This window comes from Lissotriton vulgaris, chromosome 1_1, assembly GCF_964263255.1.
Source record: "Lissotriton vulgaris chromosome 1_1, aLisVul1.2, whole genome shotgun sequence".
NCBI lineage: Eukaryota > Metazoa > Chordata > Amphibia > Caudata > Salamandridae > Lissotriton > Lissotriton vulgaris.
This window is the reverse complement of record NC_141685.1, coordinates 1878503828-1878523427: the sequence shown is the minus strand read 5'-3', so window position 1 is coordinate 1878523427 and position 19600 is coordinate 1878503828. Positions and strand designations below refer to the sequence as shown.

Here is a 19600-nt window from a genome sequence, read left to right as displayed (position 1 = left end):
AGGGGAATGCAGTGCTTAGTTTGTAAAAATATAAGTGCAGTACTCCACATCAGCTTGCACCACCCATTGCCCCTGCAAGTGCTGCCATTAACAGAACCAACAGAACTACTAACTATCGCACCCAACAAGTGTAACAATTCAGATCATTCCATGCCCCCAAAGCTTTAAGGATGGCTTTGGCAGCTGGTATTAGTCATTTTCAATGTGTATTGAATTAATAAATAGCTATTGAGCTCTTCATCTCTAATTTGGACAAACAGTGCCACTATGTGGCAGGCTGTCAGAAGTGCTGATGTTGACAATTAAGAGCCAGTGCCAGCTCGGAAAACCACATGCTCAAATTAGGCACTGGGAGAATGTGATATGAGTGATAAAACAGCAAATTAAACGCTACTGTAATACTTAAGGGATGAATACACCTGCTGGGGAAATCGACGTACCACAGTTTTTGAATGCAGAATAGGGGCATTTTGTAATATGGAAGATATAATAAGTTCCATTCAAGTTGGCATTGTGTGATTGTATACGATGCATGAGAACAACATGTGGGTCAGTTACACATCAAGCATGCATGATCCAGCCATTCATTATATTAGCACCAAGGAATGTAATATTACAATGAGAGTGTGTGTTGACGGCAGATTTGTTCCCATGAAAGGCATGTCTGCCAATCATGGGTACAGACAGTAAATTGTTGAGGATGCTTACTGAAACTGGGGCAAATTCACAAAAGCACATAAGAAAATGCAACAGAAAATGCAAAAGAAAATTATTTTATTTGCATGTCTTTGTGAATCAGATCCATACATTTAAAATAGAAATAAAAGGGGATTTTAGAACTAAATCCATATACAATTAGTACAAATAGAAACTGTGCTCTCCTTTCACTTTTACTAATAGGCAGTGGTTCTTTTTGGGGCAAATTCACAGAGGCACGTAAGAGAACATACAAAAAGTGCTCACATGCACTACTGCCTCTAGTCATGAATGTGCTTGTGCATTTCCCACCATCAGATTGAAAAGTGAACATTTGTGTAATAGCTATTGGACCTGGCCCTGTTTGCAGGTGTATCCCGTGACTTTTTGCCTCAAATTTTTCTGACCTGCTTTTGTTGGCTTTAGGACTCTGGGCACCATACCACAGCTGATCAGTGCTAAAGTGCATATGCTCTCTGTGTAAATTGCAATTGTTATTGGTTATCACTGATTGGCATATTTGTTTTATCGGTAAGTCCCTACTAAAGTGCACTATGTGTGCCCAGGGCCTGTAAATCAAATGCTACTAGTGGGTCTGCAGCACTGGTTGTGCCACCCACATGAGTAGCTCTGTAAAACTGTCTCAGGCCTACCAGTGCAGTGTCTGAGAATGCAGTTTTAGACAGCCATGTCCACCTGGCAAATGCACCCACTTGCCGGGCCCTAACCTTCCTCTTTACTCCATGTAAGGCACCCTTAAGGTAGTTCCATGGTGCCCCCATGGGCAGGGTGCAGTGTATGCAAAAGGTAGGACATGTACTGGTGTATTTTACATGTCCTGATAGTGAAACACAGTCAATTTCGTTTTTCACTGTTGCAATGATTAACTCTCCCATAGGCTATCATTGAACCTGCCTTGTAACATTTTACAACTGTAATTTTTAATTGGGAACAGCTAGAGATTCGGAGTTTGGGCTCTCTGAGCTCAGAATTTGAAAACACATCCTTTAGTAAACATGGTTTTTAAATTGTGTGTTTGAAAATGCATTTTTCTTGTTTAACCATCCCGCACCTCTGCCTGCCTTTGGATTCAATTCCTGTTTTAGACTGACATGTGCTTCTTTGTGCATTCATTCTAGACAGTTACATAAAGAAAGTTGAGGTCTGCCATGCGTATCCTAATGTCCCATCACCAGGCTAATGGGCCTTCCTGAGCTAGAGTGGTGGGAGGAGCTGTCCTCTGCACCTGAATTGGGCTGTGCCTGGCCTCCCCCAAACCTGACCCCACCACCTGTAGTGTGTCTGGAGCCACGACAAGGCAGGAGAAGGACTTGTGCATTACAAAGACAATCATTTAAAGGATGCCTACTTTTGGATCAAGAAGAACCTCTGTCAAGGAGGAGAGCTGTGAGGAGGAGTACTTCCCCTTTGCTGTGTATTGCTATGCTGGGTTGGCCTGCAGTTGCTGCTTCTGCTTTGGAGATTAAAATGATTGGACTTTGCTTTGTATCTTGCTTGTGAAGTTTTTCCAAGGGTGTGTGTGTGCTTGCCTCCTGTTAAGAAGTATCAGGGCCATCAAAGACTTGATCTGCAGCATCCCTGAACTCCACTGTTGGAATTTCTGACCTGCTGTGTGGTGCCAAATCCAGTGCTGGGCCCTTGGAGGTTGTTCCTGCTGCAAAGACCTGCTTGAAACCAACAAAACCACAGCATCTCCCTTCCAGTGCCTGTTTTTCTAATGCAGCATGGTCGTACGGAAGAAATTTCCACATACCGCCTTGCGGCCAAAGAAATAGACGCAGCATCTGTCAGCGGCCGAACAAACTGCTGCAGCCTAAGTTCAGTGCACTGTGTCTCCAAGTCTGAGACCCAGCACTGACTCTCCAACGCCGGCCCTGTTGTGTGGCTGACATAATTGATGCAAAGTGGGACCTCAACTGAAGAATTCAACACAGCGCCTGTTTACCATAGCCGGTTCGATTCCCACTGTGTCTAAAATCCCACGCATCGCACCTGTATGCCAGGTTTTTCCGACGCATCACCAGCAGACCAGAACGGTATTGGATTTTAACGCATCAATTCCCTCTACAGCTCGGATTTGATGCATCACTTCTCCTGCATGCAGCACAACTGATGTGTAAGATCACCGCATCCATAGAGATCTCGAGACAGAATTGCTTAAAACCTTTTAAAAGTCATATTTTGAGTTGTGTATGTTGGATTTTGTCATTTTGGTCTTGTTTGGTTTAAATAAAGAAACATTATTGTTCTGAACTGGTGTGGTGTCCGTTTGTAGTTGTGTTACTGTGTGTTACGCACACATACTTTACACATTGCCTCTGAGATAAGCCTGACTGCTCTTGCCAAGCTACATAGGGGTGAGCATGGGTTATCTGGGTGTGTAACTCCCTTATCCTGACTACAAAGAAAGGCCCCTACTTGTACAGAGTGCAACCCTCTGCCAGCTAGTTACCCCGATTTCTAACAATAGGTGACAGTATACTGTCAATTAAACAATTATTTCTGTAACGGAATGATGAACATTTTTTATTAAAGAAATGTAGCTGGCATAATTATGCCTGTGTGGCATGGAACTTTGTTGGCAAAAGGTATTGAAATCGAGAAAGCACAGATGTTGCATTTTGGGTGGATTCAGCTAATTTGTAGATAGCTGCGCTAAAGATTAGTATGTGAGGAAATCGGTTTAGCACTAGTCCTAAAAATGAAATCACCAGTTCACAATGCCAAGGGCAGACCACATCACAGTTTACTTTTGATGCATGGAGCTTGGAGACTGAAAGCAAGCAATAGTATAAACGCTTTCATATACTTTGTTACCTTGGATTGTCTTGTGGGCTACATCCAATCTGTTAGGGTTTGGTATTTATGCATGAATGAGGAACAACCTGAGAGAAAGAGCAGTTTCACATGAAACTGAATAGCTCCAAATTTGAGATGTTAACAATCTTTTGCCAATATCATAACAAATCAATCAATCAATCAAAAACATTTATATAGCGCACTACTCACCCGGAGGGTCTCAAGGCGCTTGGGGGAGGGGGGTCCGCTACTGCTCGAACAGCCAGGTCATGAACAGGCGAATGACAGCAGGTACCAGCAAAATATAAAACCTCCAACCCAATAGATATCACGGACAGCAATTAGGAGTGCCTCGGAGAGGAGGTGCTGCTCTTCGCTTACTTTCTGGTATCACATAACACTGCCTTTGATACCTTGGGCTCAGTGGCAGCAGCGGGAAACGAAAGTCTATGACATCTGCTTCCATTCTGTAGATGACACTCCTTACCCTTCCTCAGCATCTCTAAAGCAAATATGAACCTCCTGGGGGCTGAGGAAGGGACAAATGTTCAACCATCAAGGCTCACAGCATGAGCAATACACTTGGTAAATCAACAATCATTATAGTGACTCACCTGGTTTTAAAGTGTTCAGAGTGGACATAGGGGCATGAAGAATAGCATGCAGCATTTGTTTGTGCAGCACTTTGGAAACTGTTATAAGGGTATGCACAAGGGGCAGACCTCTGAAGATTCCCAGTGCAAGCAGGGTGTCTGCCACGCCCACGTAGATGTAAAATAGGTAATAGGAGCTTGTGCTTGTGAACAGGACTGTCAAGGTGTCTGGGTCACTGTTGCTGGTGTTTCCATTTGCTACTGAACTGTTTGTTTGTTTTGCATGCCTAAGGAGTAAGGAAAACATGTTATAAGGCACTTGCCAGAATGTTTCTGCTTTCATGGTTTGTATGAATAGGTTTGTTAACATCACCAAACTAAACAGACATCTTCAAAAAGGAAAAGCAGTGGTTAACAATACTAACACTGTACAGAACGTTCAAGTTATTACCAGCTCTAGCCTTTCTGTAACAAAAGTGGTGGTGTTTTCCCCACGGAGAGCTAATGACAACTTAGACAGTGAGGCCGGAGACTTTATTATCTGTATAATGTCAATGGCACAGCCTCGTTAATCACCAAATTCCTTTCTGACTCATAACCCGCCCTCCCCCTTCATGTTTGCTCTTGGACCTCCTGCGTGTGGACCGCTGATGTGAACACGCCTCCATTTTACAGCCTCGCCCATTGTAAGCTTCTATTTAAAATGACCATGAGCTGCAGATGTCAGTGCTTCCCTGACACAACAGGTCAGCTTCTGGGTACTACTGGGGTAAAGGGATCTAAACAGATTGCACACAACATGGGGTTGTATGCAGGTGCGTACTGACAGCAGTTGCGAGAGGGACCACTGTTCTCTCTCAGCCCCTTGCTTGGATAGGACCCCAATTAAATTGGTTATGACCTGCTAAGGCCTTATAATTCAATTTGGGATTCAAGAAGAAATGGCTGGATTTTCTTAGCTGAAGTATAAAATCCATAGCCTTTAAATTGTTTTTACAATTTAGGTACACTATACCTATAATGCAACTTTTGATTGGCACTACATAGTAAAGGCATTGACAAGGCTTTTACTGGATTGTCCTGGATACCAAATACATATTCGGAGTCAGTGTTGCCCTGTATGCGTTTACATTGCTCTTTAATGTGCTGTAGGATTAATCAACTATTTCAGCTCTTGTTCTTGTCTTCCTAAATGCATTTGCAGGTTCTCTTGTTCTTATGGAACCCCAGCAGAAACATTAAGGAATATAAATACATAGGATAACTGATCTGTTAATTGCTATTCTATCTCAACAAATTACCTCATGTCCAAAAGACACGTCTAAATTATCATAATTATCCTGGTGGAATGGGAATTATGCACATTAAAGACCTGATAGAGCCCACACCGTTACTATATATGGCAATAATAATTTTAACATTTTGAGTCATCTAAACTTATGTATACTCAATCTACTGTCACATGATGCCGTTCATAAACCACCTTAAAATCTTTTACTTTGTCTTTTTAATTTATTTTATTATTGCCCATTTTTCAACTCCATACATAATTTGCTCTTTTATCTAGATGTATATGTTATTGGAGCCCTCCTTTATGTTTGCTTTTTTTACGACACCTTTTGTATGCTAATCCTTTATTGTTCTTGCAGCAGCTACAAGATAAAGATTACATTGCTGATTTGTGACTGTATTTATTCTAATACAACATGACTAGCTCATAATGTCTGTAATGTTACATTTCTGTTTAATTTAATACATATCTACTCTAAAGCTTTTCATGTTACTATTGTCATTTAGTTATATCTATGTATTTAAGGTTAAAATATTGAACTATGGTTACAGTATAATTAACAATTTCTTGATTGATGTAGTAATATACCTATATAATCTTAATCAATATGACCACCCTTTAAAATAAAGAAAATGTGGCATTACTTACTCTTGAATGAGTTTGAGTCCAACCAGGGAGGCGCCGACCTGTAAAGAAAGCACATGCAGTTAACAATCAGTCAGTCAATGGAATAAAACGGCTTTGTGAATTTTGATGAACTGCACATGGCCAGTAATGCACCTTTATTGCCCCACACACTATACATAGGCATGTTACGTTATAGCACATAACAAATTGTGCAAAGTGGATCAGGAATCAGTCATGTTATACTATAACGTAAAATGTCAACAGTGATGTCATCAATAATACAATGTAATTTACTCTGACTAGCAATACATAGCATCGTAGACATTAATACTGCGGTATGCCTTAAAAAGCTAGATTTACTCATAAATAATATGAAGAAGCATATCTATATTTCCTGTGGGGCTAAACATTTGTGGATGTTATTGATAGTAGCAGTAATGATGAGCACTGCATATGGTGTATGTGTTATGGTTTGCATGGGTGGTGTGAGAGTTATAGATTACAGAGTGAACTACAACTAGGACATTTTATAGAGTTTTCTGATTAAATTTCTAACCATAACTCTAGTTTGACTGTGTTTTTTTTACACTTACCCTACGTTGCTGAGAGTAAAAGAAACCTTCGGAAAAAAGATGTTATTTGCTTTCTTATTTCCATTTCTTTGTAATCTTCTTCAGCACCCGCTTTACTCCCACATCTAATTCTTCAGAGAAAGAGAGAGTGTGTGTGTGTGTGCGCGTGTGCGTGCGTGCTTGTTTGTGTGCGTGTACGTTTATGGAGGTTTTGTCGAATTATGTCTGTACAACAGTGTAAACTGCCTTACATCAATGAAATATTTTCTGTTATTATTATCACTAAAGTTTAGCAATGCTATTTCAAAGTATTCAATTTATTGCTTTCAAAAAGCAGTTTTCTAGTTTTAGAAAATTACATATTTTGCACATGTTTTACCAAATGAAGTTAATCGATGCAATAAAAAACATATCAAATAATGTGTACCACGTTTCAATTATACCTTATCAAGTGTCTGGTAACATTTACAAATCACACACCGGCTTTCTGGTGTACTGTTATGTCATAACAGCTCCTCGGTGGCCTTTTAGGACCCTAATGCTTATGTATCCGAACAGTTCCCATACCTACTCACTATGGAAAAGTTAGTTTACCTCAATTAAAAATATAACCACACATAAAATGAGAATGAAAACCAGGTTCTTGTGGGACGATGCATATCTAAGGTATGTGCTCCACGTGGTAGTCATTGTGGCAGTGTCTCTGTCCTCCATAAAGCATTCCTACAAAAGAGAACACACAAAATATGTTAAACTATTACATAGAATATTTGTTTTCCATTAATACTTTGGGCAGTCCAAATGGTCACTGTGCAATTACTCAGCTTTTTGGTTATTAAATCATGATCAAAAAATACCTTGCTTTACTGACCTCCTTAATACATTTCTCTGCATTGATTCCTTCACACCAAACCTTTAGACATCTGGGGCCACATGCATCAAAGTAAGGATTTGCAATTCCTGAATTGCGATTTTTAAGGAATGGCAAATCCTTACGCATGTAGGAATCGCAAAACAAATTGCAATTCCTACTCATTTCTTAATTACGACCCACAAATTGCGATTCGCAATTAAGTAATTGCTTTCCATTCATTCCTATCGGCCTAAAGGCCCGTAGGAATGAATGGGATTACATGCGCAATTTACGAGTACCAAATAGGTACTTGCAAATTGCGTTTGCAATGTGAAAGGTGCAAGGGGGCCAAAAGGCAACCCTGATGCACCCCCCAGAAAGGGTAGGCATGTACTTGTGGTGCAGACATATGACATATTGAGACGGGCGGCGGCTGTGATCCGAATAGGTCTTTCAGCGGGTAGTCGCATCGGAGCAAGTTTACCGAGCGTGAAGGTTCCCCCCTCCGCCAGCCCATGATGTTCGTATACGGACTTTTAAAAAATACCAGTCTCCCTTAATGGGGTGAGACCTTATGGAGATTCATCCATCTTAGGAACCTGTACAGTCAACAGGTTGTATCTGTTTCTCCTTTTCTACACCTTAGGTTTGGACACCTTAGTGAGTGCCCACCAAGGAGTATGAATGAGTGCTTTGGTCCTGATGAATGCTGAGCTGACTCTGGGCTCCTTAGCAGAAACATGTTGACCATCTTTGTTTATCTGTCACTTTTGTAAGGACTTATTGGTTCAAGCTCACTCAACCAATTATTAGTCCATTGTTTTCTCACTGTTTTTATTGGAGTTAGAGCTACCTTCTCAATAAAATCATTGGTTGATGAGTAGCCCACACTCTTTTTAAATCACTTTTTCAAACACCACTTGTGTTTCTTTTTCAATCCTAGGGGACCCAATGAAGACAACTGGCTACCGACTTTTACAGTTGGTGCCTGAGGGTCCTTTTTCCACACTAAGCACGTGCACTCTACCTGTTCTTTAAATTTCAGAACTTTAAACTGGTATAATTTACTATCTTATTTATCTTTACATATTGGCTTTTTGTTTCATCCCTTATTTGGCTGTCTGATTTTGTCTGACACTCTTCTGTTGATTGAAATATGTGCACCACAATGTACATTCAAAAATGCCTTTTTTGCATTTTTCAACTTGAAGTTGATGGTCATTTTCTATTCCAAATTGTGAAAATGCAATTTGCAAATGCATGATGCATTGCATTTAGTGAATAGCAATTTGTGATTCCCTACCTGCAGCCGCAATTAAGGGAATTGCAAAAAATTGTGATTTCCTTTAATGCAAATTTCAAAACAGGTACATGCATCGGTAAAGGCCATTTTGTGAATTATTCTGGTCTTTAAAAGTACATATGTCGACGTGTTTCAAAGTCTTCACTTCTTCTTCAAAGACAGCTGATAGAAAGTCTCCCAGAGCGCTCTAGCATGCTTTGAAACGCGTGGGCATATGTACTTTTAAAGACCGGAATAATTCTGTTGGTTGGCATGATTTAATAAACCGGATGGTTTTAACAGCATGTCGAGTGCATCCAGAACTGGTTTGGGCAATTGTTGGATATATATATATAGATATATATATATACGTATATTGTCATGGTACATATATATATGTGGAGGTAAGTATAGCAAATCTATATTTACCTATATATGGTCAACTTCACACTCATTTTCTTGTTATATTCTTGCTACAATATTCTGGCATCATGATATTTAGTTGTTGATATATTGATAACTTAGTATATATTCACAAATAAAACCAAATGCATTTGTACAACTTTTTGAATTTTAGTAAGCAGCAAAAAAGGACTCTTCCACAGTTTGTTTCTGTTTTTCTTCCCTCGCTGTTCTTTTCCCTAGTGCTAAGAAGCCCGGTATCGGGTAGCCATGTGTTTTATAAGTATGGTGAAATAGAAATGAAATAGGATGTATCTATGTACATGTGCAGTATTTTTATAGCACAAACCTATCCAAAAGGCAGCAGATCAGTCTACACTGTCAAAGACAAGCATAAAGTCAATGAGTAATAAGAGAGGTATCTGCTTTGTGGACTGTTCATGCACTGTGATGTAGTGTTCACTAATGAAGAGCACATATTTGTATATACATGTCTATGTATTCTTACTCTACACTACAGAGTGGCAGTGCTATTTACAATTCACAGTGATCAAAAACTAGTAGTCTCACAAATTAACCAGAGAAAGAATCAAACCGGATGTGTCCTTTGAAAGTATCAAAAACAACAAGTGTTGAGAGAGGAGGGAGCTAGGGAGCTAGGAAAGGGAAACCCAGGGTGAAAAAGACGAGTGAGACAAATAAAAAAAGAGAGGGCAGAGTCTGTCAAATGTTGTGAAAATATCCTTTCTCTGTTCGGGGGATTTGGAGGTAGTTAAGATTGTTCAGGTTGTCGTGAATTCCCTATAGAGCCAGTGTGGTTTTGCCCTTTTTTAGCCTAACTGCACGTGCTAAGCACATTGTAAGCTGCTTTTGCTTTGCACATATTACAAAGTAACATGCTTGTTTTGAGCCGCACTGTTATTGTAGAAATAGGCTGCAACACCTGGAAACAATAGAAGAGATACAGCTGCTCTTTTTGGGTTGGGCATGTCTTATCATATAAGCCCAGATTTGCCATTTTGAAAACAGAGATGAGAGATTTCTAGCAGAGGAAAGATCCCAGGATGAGCATCTGAAATGCGGAACAGCTAACAGCAAATTCCAGGTCTGCAGCCTGGTGCCATCCCAGACTCTTTGTTATATTATCCGGAGGCTAGCCTTAGGCAGATGCAACAAAATTCATGATAGGTATTTTCATTGTGTATGGTTTATTAGTGATGCTAATTACATTGCTAAGTTGTGCATGTTTTCTAGTTGCAACACAGTTGCTTCATAATAGAGCACAATAGTTTCAATAAATCTTGTAAACTGTTTCCTGTCTCATTTCTGTTTATTATGTACATGCATGAGTGAGAAAATTAAATGTGATGACCTCCTACCATGGTTTTCTGAGGAGACTAGAGTGTTGTGTTCTAGGGCGCCAACTTACCTGTTACTCTGGAAAGGTTAGGTGGGCAGGTTAGGCACTATGATCTAGTCAGGATTCGGGGACATAGGTACTGATATGGTATGGTGACTCACTCCCTACATACTGATGTTCTGTGATAGTTCTGTTCTCAAACAGAATCCCTGAAACAAGGTAAATGTCAAAAAGTAGGTTTTTTAGGTATTTTTAATCTACATCTGCTTCTACGGTGCACATTGCCTAAAGGAACTTTTTCTTAGGCTCATTCAGAGATGCAGCAAGTATTTAGAGACAATTACATTGAGCACTCACAAAATACATTTTGCATTTTCTGTAGATACATGCACGGTATGCAATGTGCCTGTTCATATCTAATCTACCCATTCATGTACACCAATGTTTTTGCTTGTCACTGCAAATCAGTAGTACATTTTTGAGGAGATTCAGGAGCCTACCTTAAGAAAGTAATGCACGACTCACCCCCATGAAAATTAGGGAATGTACTCTTAAAATAGCGATGGTGCTGCATGCGCCGGGGCACTATGCATAATACAGCAGCTCAAGTGTTTGGAGTTTGCCAGTAAACTACCTTGAAGTATAAACATATTTACTCAAAATGTAATAAGGCAATTTCACCAAAATCAAAACAATCTCAGATTAAATCACTTAATTGTTTTACAAAGTGAAATAGTCACATTTAGCTCATTATAGAACTCATTTCCTTGAATTAATTTGGAATTGTATGTAAGTTATAATTCTTTGTAAATGCATATTAATTGGCAATGGTCAATTGGAGAAGCCACAGTGGTATACAACATATGTAAAGTTCAAGAGAAAAAGAGATGGACTTTAAAAGCTTATTAAGAAGTGCAAACCTTCAGATCTTCTTCGTTTATCTCTTCACTGAGTTCCAGGACACTGTCGTGCGACAACCGCCTGGAGTAGATGTCCATGTCAGAGGCAATTTGGGATTGTGGGGCCATGGACATTTTCCGTATGGACACACTTCCTTTTTTGTACATGCTTTGACCTTGAGAAATGGATGTGCGGGTCATCAGGTTCAGAACAGACTGCCTTCTCCGCCCTGGAAAAGTGGGCCCGGTAGTTAAGATGTTGCTGCGTGGCAGAATGACCTCCCCTTGCTCAGAATCAGGTACAAGTGACAACTTCCTTGGAGGTGGCTCCAGTTGGTCTTCCTCTTCTATGTCGCTCATTTGTGGTGGACCCTTCTGCACAATGGAGAATTTTCGGCTAGATTTTCGCGTATTAATGATTGAGTTTTTCCTTTTCTCATTGAAATCAGTTGTTTGCTTGAAAGACATTTTTCTGACCTCGTTTCTTAAAAGTGCTGCATCCCCGTCAACAGAGCATCGTCGGAGGGTCTCTGTAAGTATTGAGTTTCTTCTCTCTGGGCTGAAGTGGTCAAAAGATTCAAACCCCATCAGATGGGAGCTAAAATCGGGACGTTGGTTTTGCAGTTCAGAAAATGTCCCATAGAAATAACTACTGCCTTCATGCAGTATCAATATCTTGTCAGCTTTCTTCAGCTGTTCCAGTTTTGAGGTGACCAGGATTCTGGTTTTGTTGGCCATTAACTTGCAAACACAGCTGAACAAAGAAACAAATTGTTATTTCTATGTTGTAATTTCGATTAGTCGCATTTATTTGTTCTAAGTCTGTTAAATATTTCAGTTTAATTCAACCAATTTCACTGTTACAAAAGCTGGCATAACAGGAATTTGAACTTACCAGCAGAATTCAGGTAGCATTTCCTATTAGTAAGAAGTGCATTGGAGGGAATCAAATATACACATCGCATCACTACATATTGTATAAAAACACTGATCATGTCACTCAAAGAGAATTTCTCAATTCTTACTCAATTAAATTCTAGTGCATGTTGGACATTGTTTCCATTAATAAAGGTTTACTTTTAAAGGTAGGCTAATCACTAGTACAAAATACAAAAACAAGCATTGACAAGGCCAATATGCCTAGCTTTAAAGGAATGCTGTATGGTCATTGACTGTATAACAAGTATGCAGCATGAAAATGGATATGTATTTGTGTGAAAGCAAATAACTGTAGAATAATATTGGGATATGATAAAATGTCAGTTGACAGTTGCACTGTCAAGCCAGATCTAAAAATCCACGTAGATTAATGACTGCCCTCCTCGCATTTGTGCTGCTGCTATAGGCAAAGAACATAAATTATCTAGTTATCTAAGACACCATGATAACATTCCAATGTAATGTGTGTGCCTTTGAACAGTGAAGCTTAGGCAGGTGGGTAAACATAATGATCACAGTTGGTGTAGAGCAAGCACTTTTTGTGGAGGCACACAATTTCTTCCTAATCAAAATATACTCCTGGCTCCCAGCATGTGGGCAGAACCAAAGTCCCCCGCTATTAATGTTCACATAATTGTCTGGTGTCAGCTATGCTGTCAAGCCAGACCATAAAGCACTGGCCTTGTATTCTTTACTGGCAGAGTGTCTTTCCAATGTTTGACACTTACAACAGCTAATTTGCAGAAGTATAGGAGAAATTGTTTGTCTACTGGGAGATATCTCTTTGTGATACATAACAGCACCCTATACTTTTGACTGGCAATCCTCCATATTACCTGCAAAATTCAAAACGTAGCTCCTATGCACGCACTTTGCAAATTACTTTCTTCTGAAAACAAGGACAATTAAGATTTGTGTATGAGCCAATATGGGTTTCCATTAATCTTCACAACCTTCAAATCAATGAAATCATATTACAGATCTGGTTTAATGTTATGAGTGCAAAAACATGGCCAGAACAGTTACATAACTTCCAACATCACAACATTCATAGAGGAATTTGCTGTAATCTATACAATTTAGTTGTACAAATATGAGCTAGTTTCCTGCCCTGTATAAGAACAACAACAATGTTCATAAATCGAAAACGTCTTTAAAGTATTGTTTTGGGGAAGGAAATCTAACCTCTTAAGTGCTGCGTCGGGGCGTTGGCCGACGGCAGCACTACCTCCCCAGTGCTGCGCACGACCATTGGGCGTCCATTCAGCACTAGTTCCAATGGACAGCGCAGCACTGGGGAGGGATGTTTTCGCGCATCTAAGGTGATAAAACCCTTGCCTTACACCAGGCTATGGAGAAATGTTAGTAAAAGATAGTAAACGTGATATATTTTTGGAGGTATAGTGATAGTATTCACAGTGTTTATTACCACGGAACTATAAGGGTCAGCTAATCTGTTTAGTACACATGCAGCTCTCTTGAGGTGCAAGTCACAATTTGATACCCACACGTCTCCAAGGCATAGCTTGTATCATAGCTGAGTTTCTAGTTCTTGGGAAGTTCTAAATAGTTTGACAGTAGTTCCAGGATTAATTCTGCCATCTTGCAGGTTTGGAATTTACCATGCGCTACATTATCCATTCACTGTCTATATATGGAAAGCAGGGAATTTCAAGGACCACTGTCCTTTCATACAGTATTAAAGGGGTGCAACATGTCTAAGACATGGCAGCACAGGAAGATAGGTTTCCACTGTACCGTTATCTGTTAACCTTTTCTATTTTTATTTTTTCAGAACTGCTATGGGTTTCGATTGAACTCTACCATGACAAGAGTTCATGTGATGCCGGCGGGAGGTTTGGCGTATGTACATATCCTTCCTCCTGGGCCAGTGATCTAGCAGCAATTATTAACTAAATCCTCAAGTGAGATCTCAGTAAAAAGTGCAAAGTTTTATGTCAGAGGAGCTCGTGCTCTGCTGTTGAAAATGAAAAGGGGGGGCTTTTGGCCCCCCCGCCCGCATGGCTGTGCGGCGACCGCCCCCTCCTCCGTGCCTCTCGGTGGTGGGGCGTGTCTTCTGGGGCGCGCCCTACCACCGATTGGCTGGCGCCCTCCCTGACCCGGATGGCATTGAATGACATCCGGGTTGGGGGGGGCGTGCCGCAGGAGGGGCTGGGTGGAGGGCATAGCCACCCCCCTCCGGGCCCCTCGCAAACAAAGAAGCGGGGAGCGCCCAGGTGGCCCTCTTGTGCCCTGGACGCTCCCCCACACCGGTCGTGCCCCGCGCTCGGGGCCACGCGCGCGCATACTTATGACGTCACCGGATGACGCAGAGTAAGGGAGTTCACGGCGTAGACCGGGTAATTACCAGGCCCGGCTGCGCATGCGCACATCTCTAGGTAAGGCGCAGCTAGTAGGATCTGACACCGGTTAGCGACCTTGCCATATGGCCAGAAATGTTAGATACAAAAATCAAGATGAGGATTTTAGACTCGGTTAGGAAACAATCTGTATTAGAGTTTCTGTTAAGGATAGTCTCTCACACCTGTTGACAATATTGTATCTAATGTCCTGCTGATTTTTGTATAAACTGATTATCATGCAATTAAAAAATTTATTAATTTTATACCTTAATAAATACGGCCGGGAGGTCTTGTGACCTCCCGCCTTCCAAAGATAACCAGGTCTCATGTTCATGTGTCCGGGGGTGGTGTGGACATAGGGAGGGGGCGGCAGCCAGTCACTGACCATGCCGAGCGGTTCCTTTGTTTCTAAATGAAGGGAGGAACCACAAGTTCGGAAGGGCCGGTGTATTGCAGTGCTCTCTCTCCCTCCAATAGTCTTTACCTGCCCCCCAGGCGTGTGCGGTGTACAAGGACCCCATCCCCTCTGATGTGCTGCTGGAATAACTTTCAAAGTGCTGGTGCGGGCCATGGCGTCTTTTCTCTCACCTAGGAGCCTTGAATGTACATTCCGCGCCGGTGATGCATACTTCGGGATAGCTATGCTTTACTTTGTAAATCAAGCACAGCTTCCTTTACAGATGTGTTAGAAAAGCGCTAGAATACAGTGGCCTTCTTCACCCACATGTATCCCTGCAACACTGTCACTAGTTGCCATGGCAAAATACCCAAAATTTTCAATCAGACAAAGGAATGGGAAACACAGCTCTCCATGCTAAAATAATTAATAGCACTTTGGCACTCGAAGTTGACCTTCACGGCACAGTAAATGCTTCCAGACTAATGAAGGCCTCGTCATTGTTACTTCTCCTTTAGATCTCCATCTAAGACACATAGGCACACCTGCATTCAGTGCCCCTGGCCTGACACCCATGTACCTCCCATACAAGACGCGCTGTGCAATAACTATTTGACATGCAACAGACACGCAGCGCGCACTGTAAATGCAGAGCAAAGCAAGAAACACAGAGGAGATACCTTTCAAATATTTCCTTTTCGGTGAACATGTCTAAGTAGCCAAAGGGAGAATCCAGAAGGTACAATTCGGCGTCTTTGTAAACTGCTCTAAACAAAAAAAAATGGTAATCAGATTAGTTGTGATAGACTTCCAGAAAAGCAGAGTTCTTTACACACACGATCATAGAGAGAAGCATTAGCACGCGCTCATGTTTCAGTAACCAGGACAGAATGTGTTTTTTTGTGGTAACAATTCCTCCCCCGTTGGACACTGTGTCAGAGATGCGCTGCATGAAGTCACTGGTCTGCTGATACCCTTGTTCGGCCAGTACCAGACGGCGGCGGCTCGCCCGTCTATAGTGGAATTCATTTTTGACGGGAAGGTGTCTTATCTGAGAGGAAGGCCCTAGCATTTCAGCAGCTGACTGCCGGGTCTTTGTATTAGTTCATGTATTGCACTTTAGTGCCGATTACCTACTGCATCATGCTGGCCTTGCAAACACAATAATTGCGCTGATAGAATTAAAAACTGCATTTGCATCGGTCGGGCAAATGGCATTTTTCCAGTGACGTTTTAAGGCATGGGCAAAGTGGTCAGTCGCGGCTACTGCCTGAAAGCAGCAGTGGGCGGGTGGGGGAATGGTGGATTTTGAAAACACTTACCTCCCGGCTGGCTGCCGCCACCTCTCCTGCGTCCTCTTCCTGGCTTCTTGTGGAAAACAGAAAGCAGGAAGCACCAGGGTTCCCACTCTCCCCACAGCCAATAACAACAGTGCAATGCAGCGATGTGTTTGGTATGAGCACTATGGCACTGCACTCCCCTAGGGGCTGGAAGGGTGGGCATGTTCTCTATGCAGGCTATATTGCAGCCTACATGCAGAACAGGGAAAATGCACTTGACTGTTTTAGGTGGCCCAAGAGGGCCGACCAAGCAGCCATTCTGCACTCCTCCCCTGTTCTGCAGCCTGCCCCGCCCCCTCACGCAAGCTGCTGCAGCAGGAGGACAAAGTAAAATTAAATTATTTTTTTCCTTTCTTTTGCTGCTTTATGGCAGGGAGGCAATGCTACTCCGCCTTAACGGAGGAGCCGCCACCGAAAGTGGTCTCTGGCCCTGGGCCCCAGACTGATAGATACAGTAAAAGGGGGTCCCAGTACATATAGATTCAAAGAAACAATTTTTGAGATTATTCATACATAAATGCAAAGAGATAAGAACTTAATTGGTCACACTGTTTAATCACAATGTGAGCAGAGATACATTATATCATAAAGTTACTAGATTTTCATTAATGCCCCAAGAAAGAAAGGATAGGAGAGGTGAATGTGAAAGGATAGTTTGTGCAAGGTTCAGATAAATGCACAACGCTGCTTAATAGCTAAAGGTGTGTTAGATTAATCAATGCTAGCTTCAACATAGAGCCAGCATACCAAAGGAAGAGCAGTCAATATTCCAAACACATTTCCGTGAAGCCATGCTACATGTGCATTGTATCAGTCTCCTCAGTGTGGGTAGCGCAAGCTGGTTGAGGGGTAGGTTGTCGACGTTTCGACCCCAAAAGTAACGTTTGGTATCTATGAAACCTTAAGGCGGGGTCTTCATCAGGACGGTGGTGGTGTGGGGGGGGGATGGGGCCAGGTTACCTAAAGGGTTTAATGGAATAGAGTCAGTGGCTGTTCCTTATACTTGGACAGTGAATTTAAAATATGGCAAGTGCTATTTACCGTGAAAGAAGAATCGAGGGTTGGGCCGTCCGGCTCCAAAAGGGAAGAATAGCAAAGGAAGTCAGCAAATTATTAAAGGTGACAAAAATCAGCTCTCAAAAATATTACATCTTTTACAGAGCATAGTGATAGTATTTATTTTATTTTATTTATTTAAGCTTGTATCGCGCACAGCTACCCACAATGGGTTTCCCGGCGCCAGGGATAGACTGTAGAAGAAAGAGGGAGTGTCACCTTGACTTGAGGCCTCAGCCGACTATTGGTCACGCTTAGTAAAGAGCAGAGTCTTCAGAGCCTTACGGAAGCGGAGTAAGTTGGTCTCAGATTTTAATGCCAATGGGAGGGAGTTCCAGTATTTAGGACCCAGAGTAGAAAAGGAGCGGCCTCCCATTTTTGTCAGCTTCCATCTTGGTACTGTGAAATTGCCAGTGTCCGATGACCTTAGTGAGCGCAGGGGTCTGTAGGGTTTTACCAGCCCCTGAACATATACTGGGGCGCTGCCCTGCTTAGCCTTGAACATGTAGCAGAGTGCCTTGAATTTAACGCGTTCTGGGATGTTCAACCAATGGAGGTCACGCAAGGCGGCAGTGGCTGAGGTGCGTCTGGGTACGTTCTTTAGCAGGCGCGCGGCCGCATTTTGCACCACCTGCAGCATATGTATGGTGGCTTTATCTGCACCCAAATAGAGAATGTTATCATAGTCCAGGCGTGATGTTACAAGTGCCTGGACTACAGTTCTGCGAGAGGAGAGGGGGAGCATCCACAAAATCTTGTGGAGCCACCGCAAAGTTGAAAAGCAGATGGCTGAAACCTTAGTAGCCTGTTGTCTCATAGTTAGCATGTCGTCAATAATGACACCCATGTTGCGAACTGCAGTGGATGGTGTAGGCGCATTTCCCAGTTCGATGGGCCAATGGCGGGGACCCCATAGATGTTTGTTCTGTCCCAGAATGACCACCTCGGTCTTCTCCCCATTCAGCTTGAGACAATTTCTCCGCATCCAATCGGCCACAAGAGTGAGGCCCGACATGAGTGCGGAGATGTTGTTTACGTCTCTCCCTGATAAGGAGAAGACGATCTGGGTGTCATCTGCGTAGGAAAACAGGGTTAACCCAGCTTGTTCGACTATAGTTGCCAAGGGTTTAATGTAAATGTTAAATAATAAAGGGCTGAGAATTGAGCCCTGGGGGACGCCACGGGTGGATGGGCAGATGGCGGAGGCTGCTTTGGAAGAAAACACTTGGAAGCTTCGGTTGTTAAGGAAAGACACCAGCCAGGCCAAGGCCTGGCCTGCCACACCTAGAGATTTCAGGGAGTCAATGAGGATGGAATGTGACACGGTGTCGAAGGCTGCGCTCAAATCCAGCAGGATGAGCGCCATGGTGTTTCCCTGATCGACACCGTGCCTAAGACTCTCTGTCACCCCCAGGAGGGCTGTCTCAGTTGAATGCCTAGGCCGAAAGCCCGACTGGGAAGGATGGAGAAAACCAGTGTTTTCAACCAGTTTGGAAAGCTGAGAATTTATATGTCTCTCCAGTATCTTTGAGAAGATTGGCAACAAAGATATAGGACGAAAGTTAGCAGGATTTGAAGGATCTGCACCCAGTTTTTTCAATAACGGTACAACCATGGCGTGTTTCCAAGGTTGTGGGACATGGGCCTCGCTCAGAGAAGCGTTGAGTAATTTAATGATGGGGGGATGAGTGAGGGGATCTAATTGTTTTAGTATTTTGGCCGGGAGAGCGTCCTGTGGGGAGCCCAATCTCACACTATTTAGACAGGAGAGGAAGGAAATGGCATCTAAGGGCTGCCAAGTAGTGACTACTGCGTCAGTGTCGGTGTTTTCCAATTCCTGGACTAAGTCAGGGGCAGTATGCGTAGTACCTGGAAGTGTAGTGAAATTTTCATAGATAAGATCAACTTTATTTATAAAGTAATCCGCTAAGGACTGGCACTGAGTGGCATCAAGTGCCGGAGGAGGAGGGGTAGAGTTAGCACCAGTCAATTTTTTGACAACAGAGAATAGCACCTTTGGGCAGTTTTGTGCATCCGTCACAGTTTTTCTTGTGTAGTCTGCTTTAGCAGTTTTACAACTGTTGTGGTATTTTTTCAAGGCTTCTTTATA

The 19600-nt window shown here is 42.3% G+C and overlaps 1 protein-coding gene across 2 annotated transcripts in view; it reads right to left on the bottom strand.

Annotated features, from left to right (window-relative positions):
* The window catches only part of CFTR (CF transmembrane conductance regulator), a 1194762-nt gene that overhangs the window by 240457 nt on the left and 934705 nt on the right, over positions 1-19600 (bottom strand). For both annotated transcript variants that reach the window (XM_086919414.1, XM_086919415.1), the window contains 5 exons: positions 15775-15861; positions 11417-12149; positions 7194-7322; positions 6049-6086; positions 4131-4396 (listed from right to left, as the gene is read on the bottom strand). In XM_086919414.1, the coding sequence (XP_086775540.1) occupies positions 4131-4396; positions 6049-6086; positions 7194-7322; positions 11417-12149; positions 15775-15861 (1253 nt within the window). The remainder of the gene's footprint in view (positions 1-4130; positions 4397-6048; positions 6087-7193; positions 7323-11416; positions 12150-15774; positions 15862-19600) is intronic.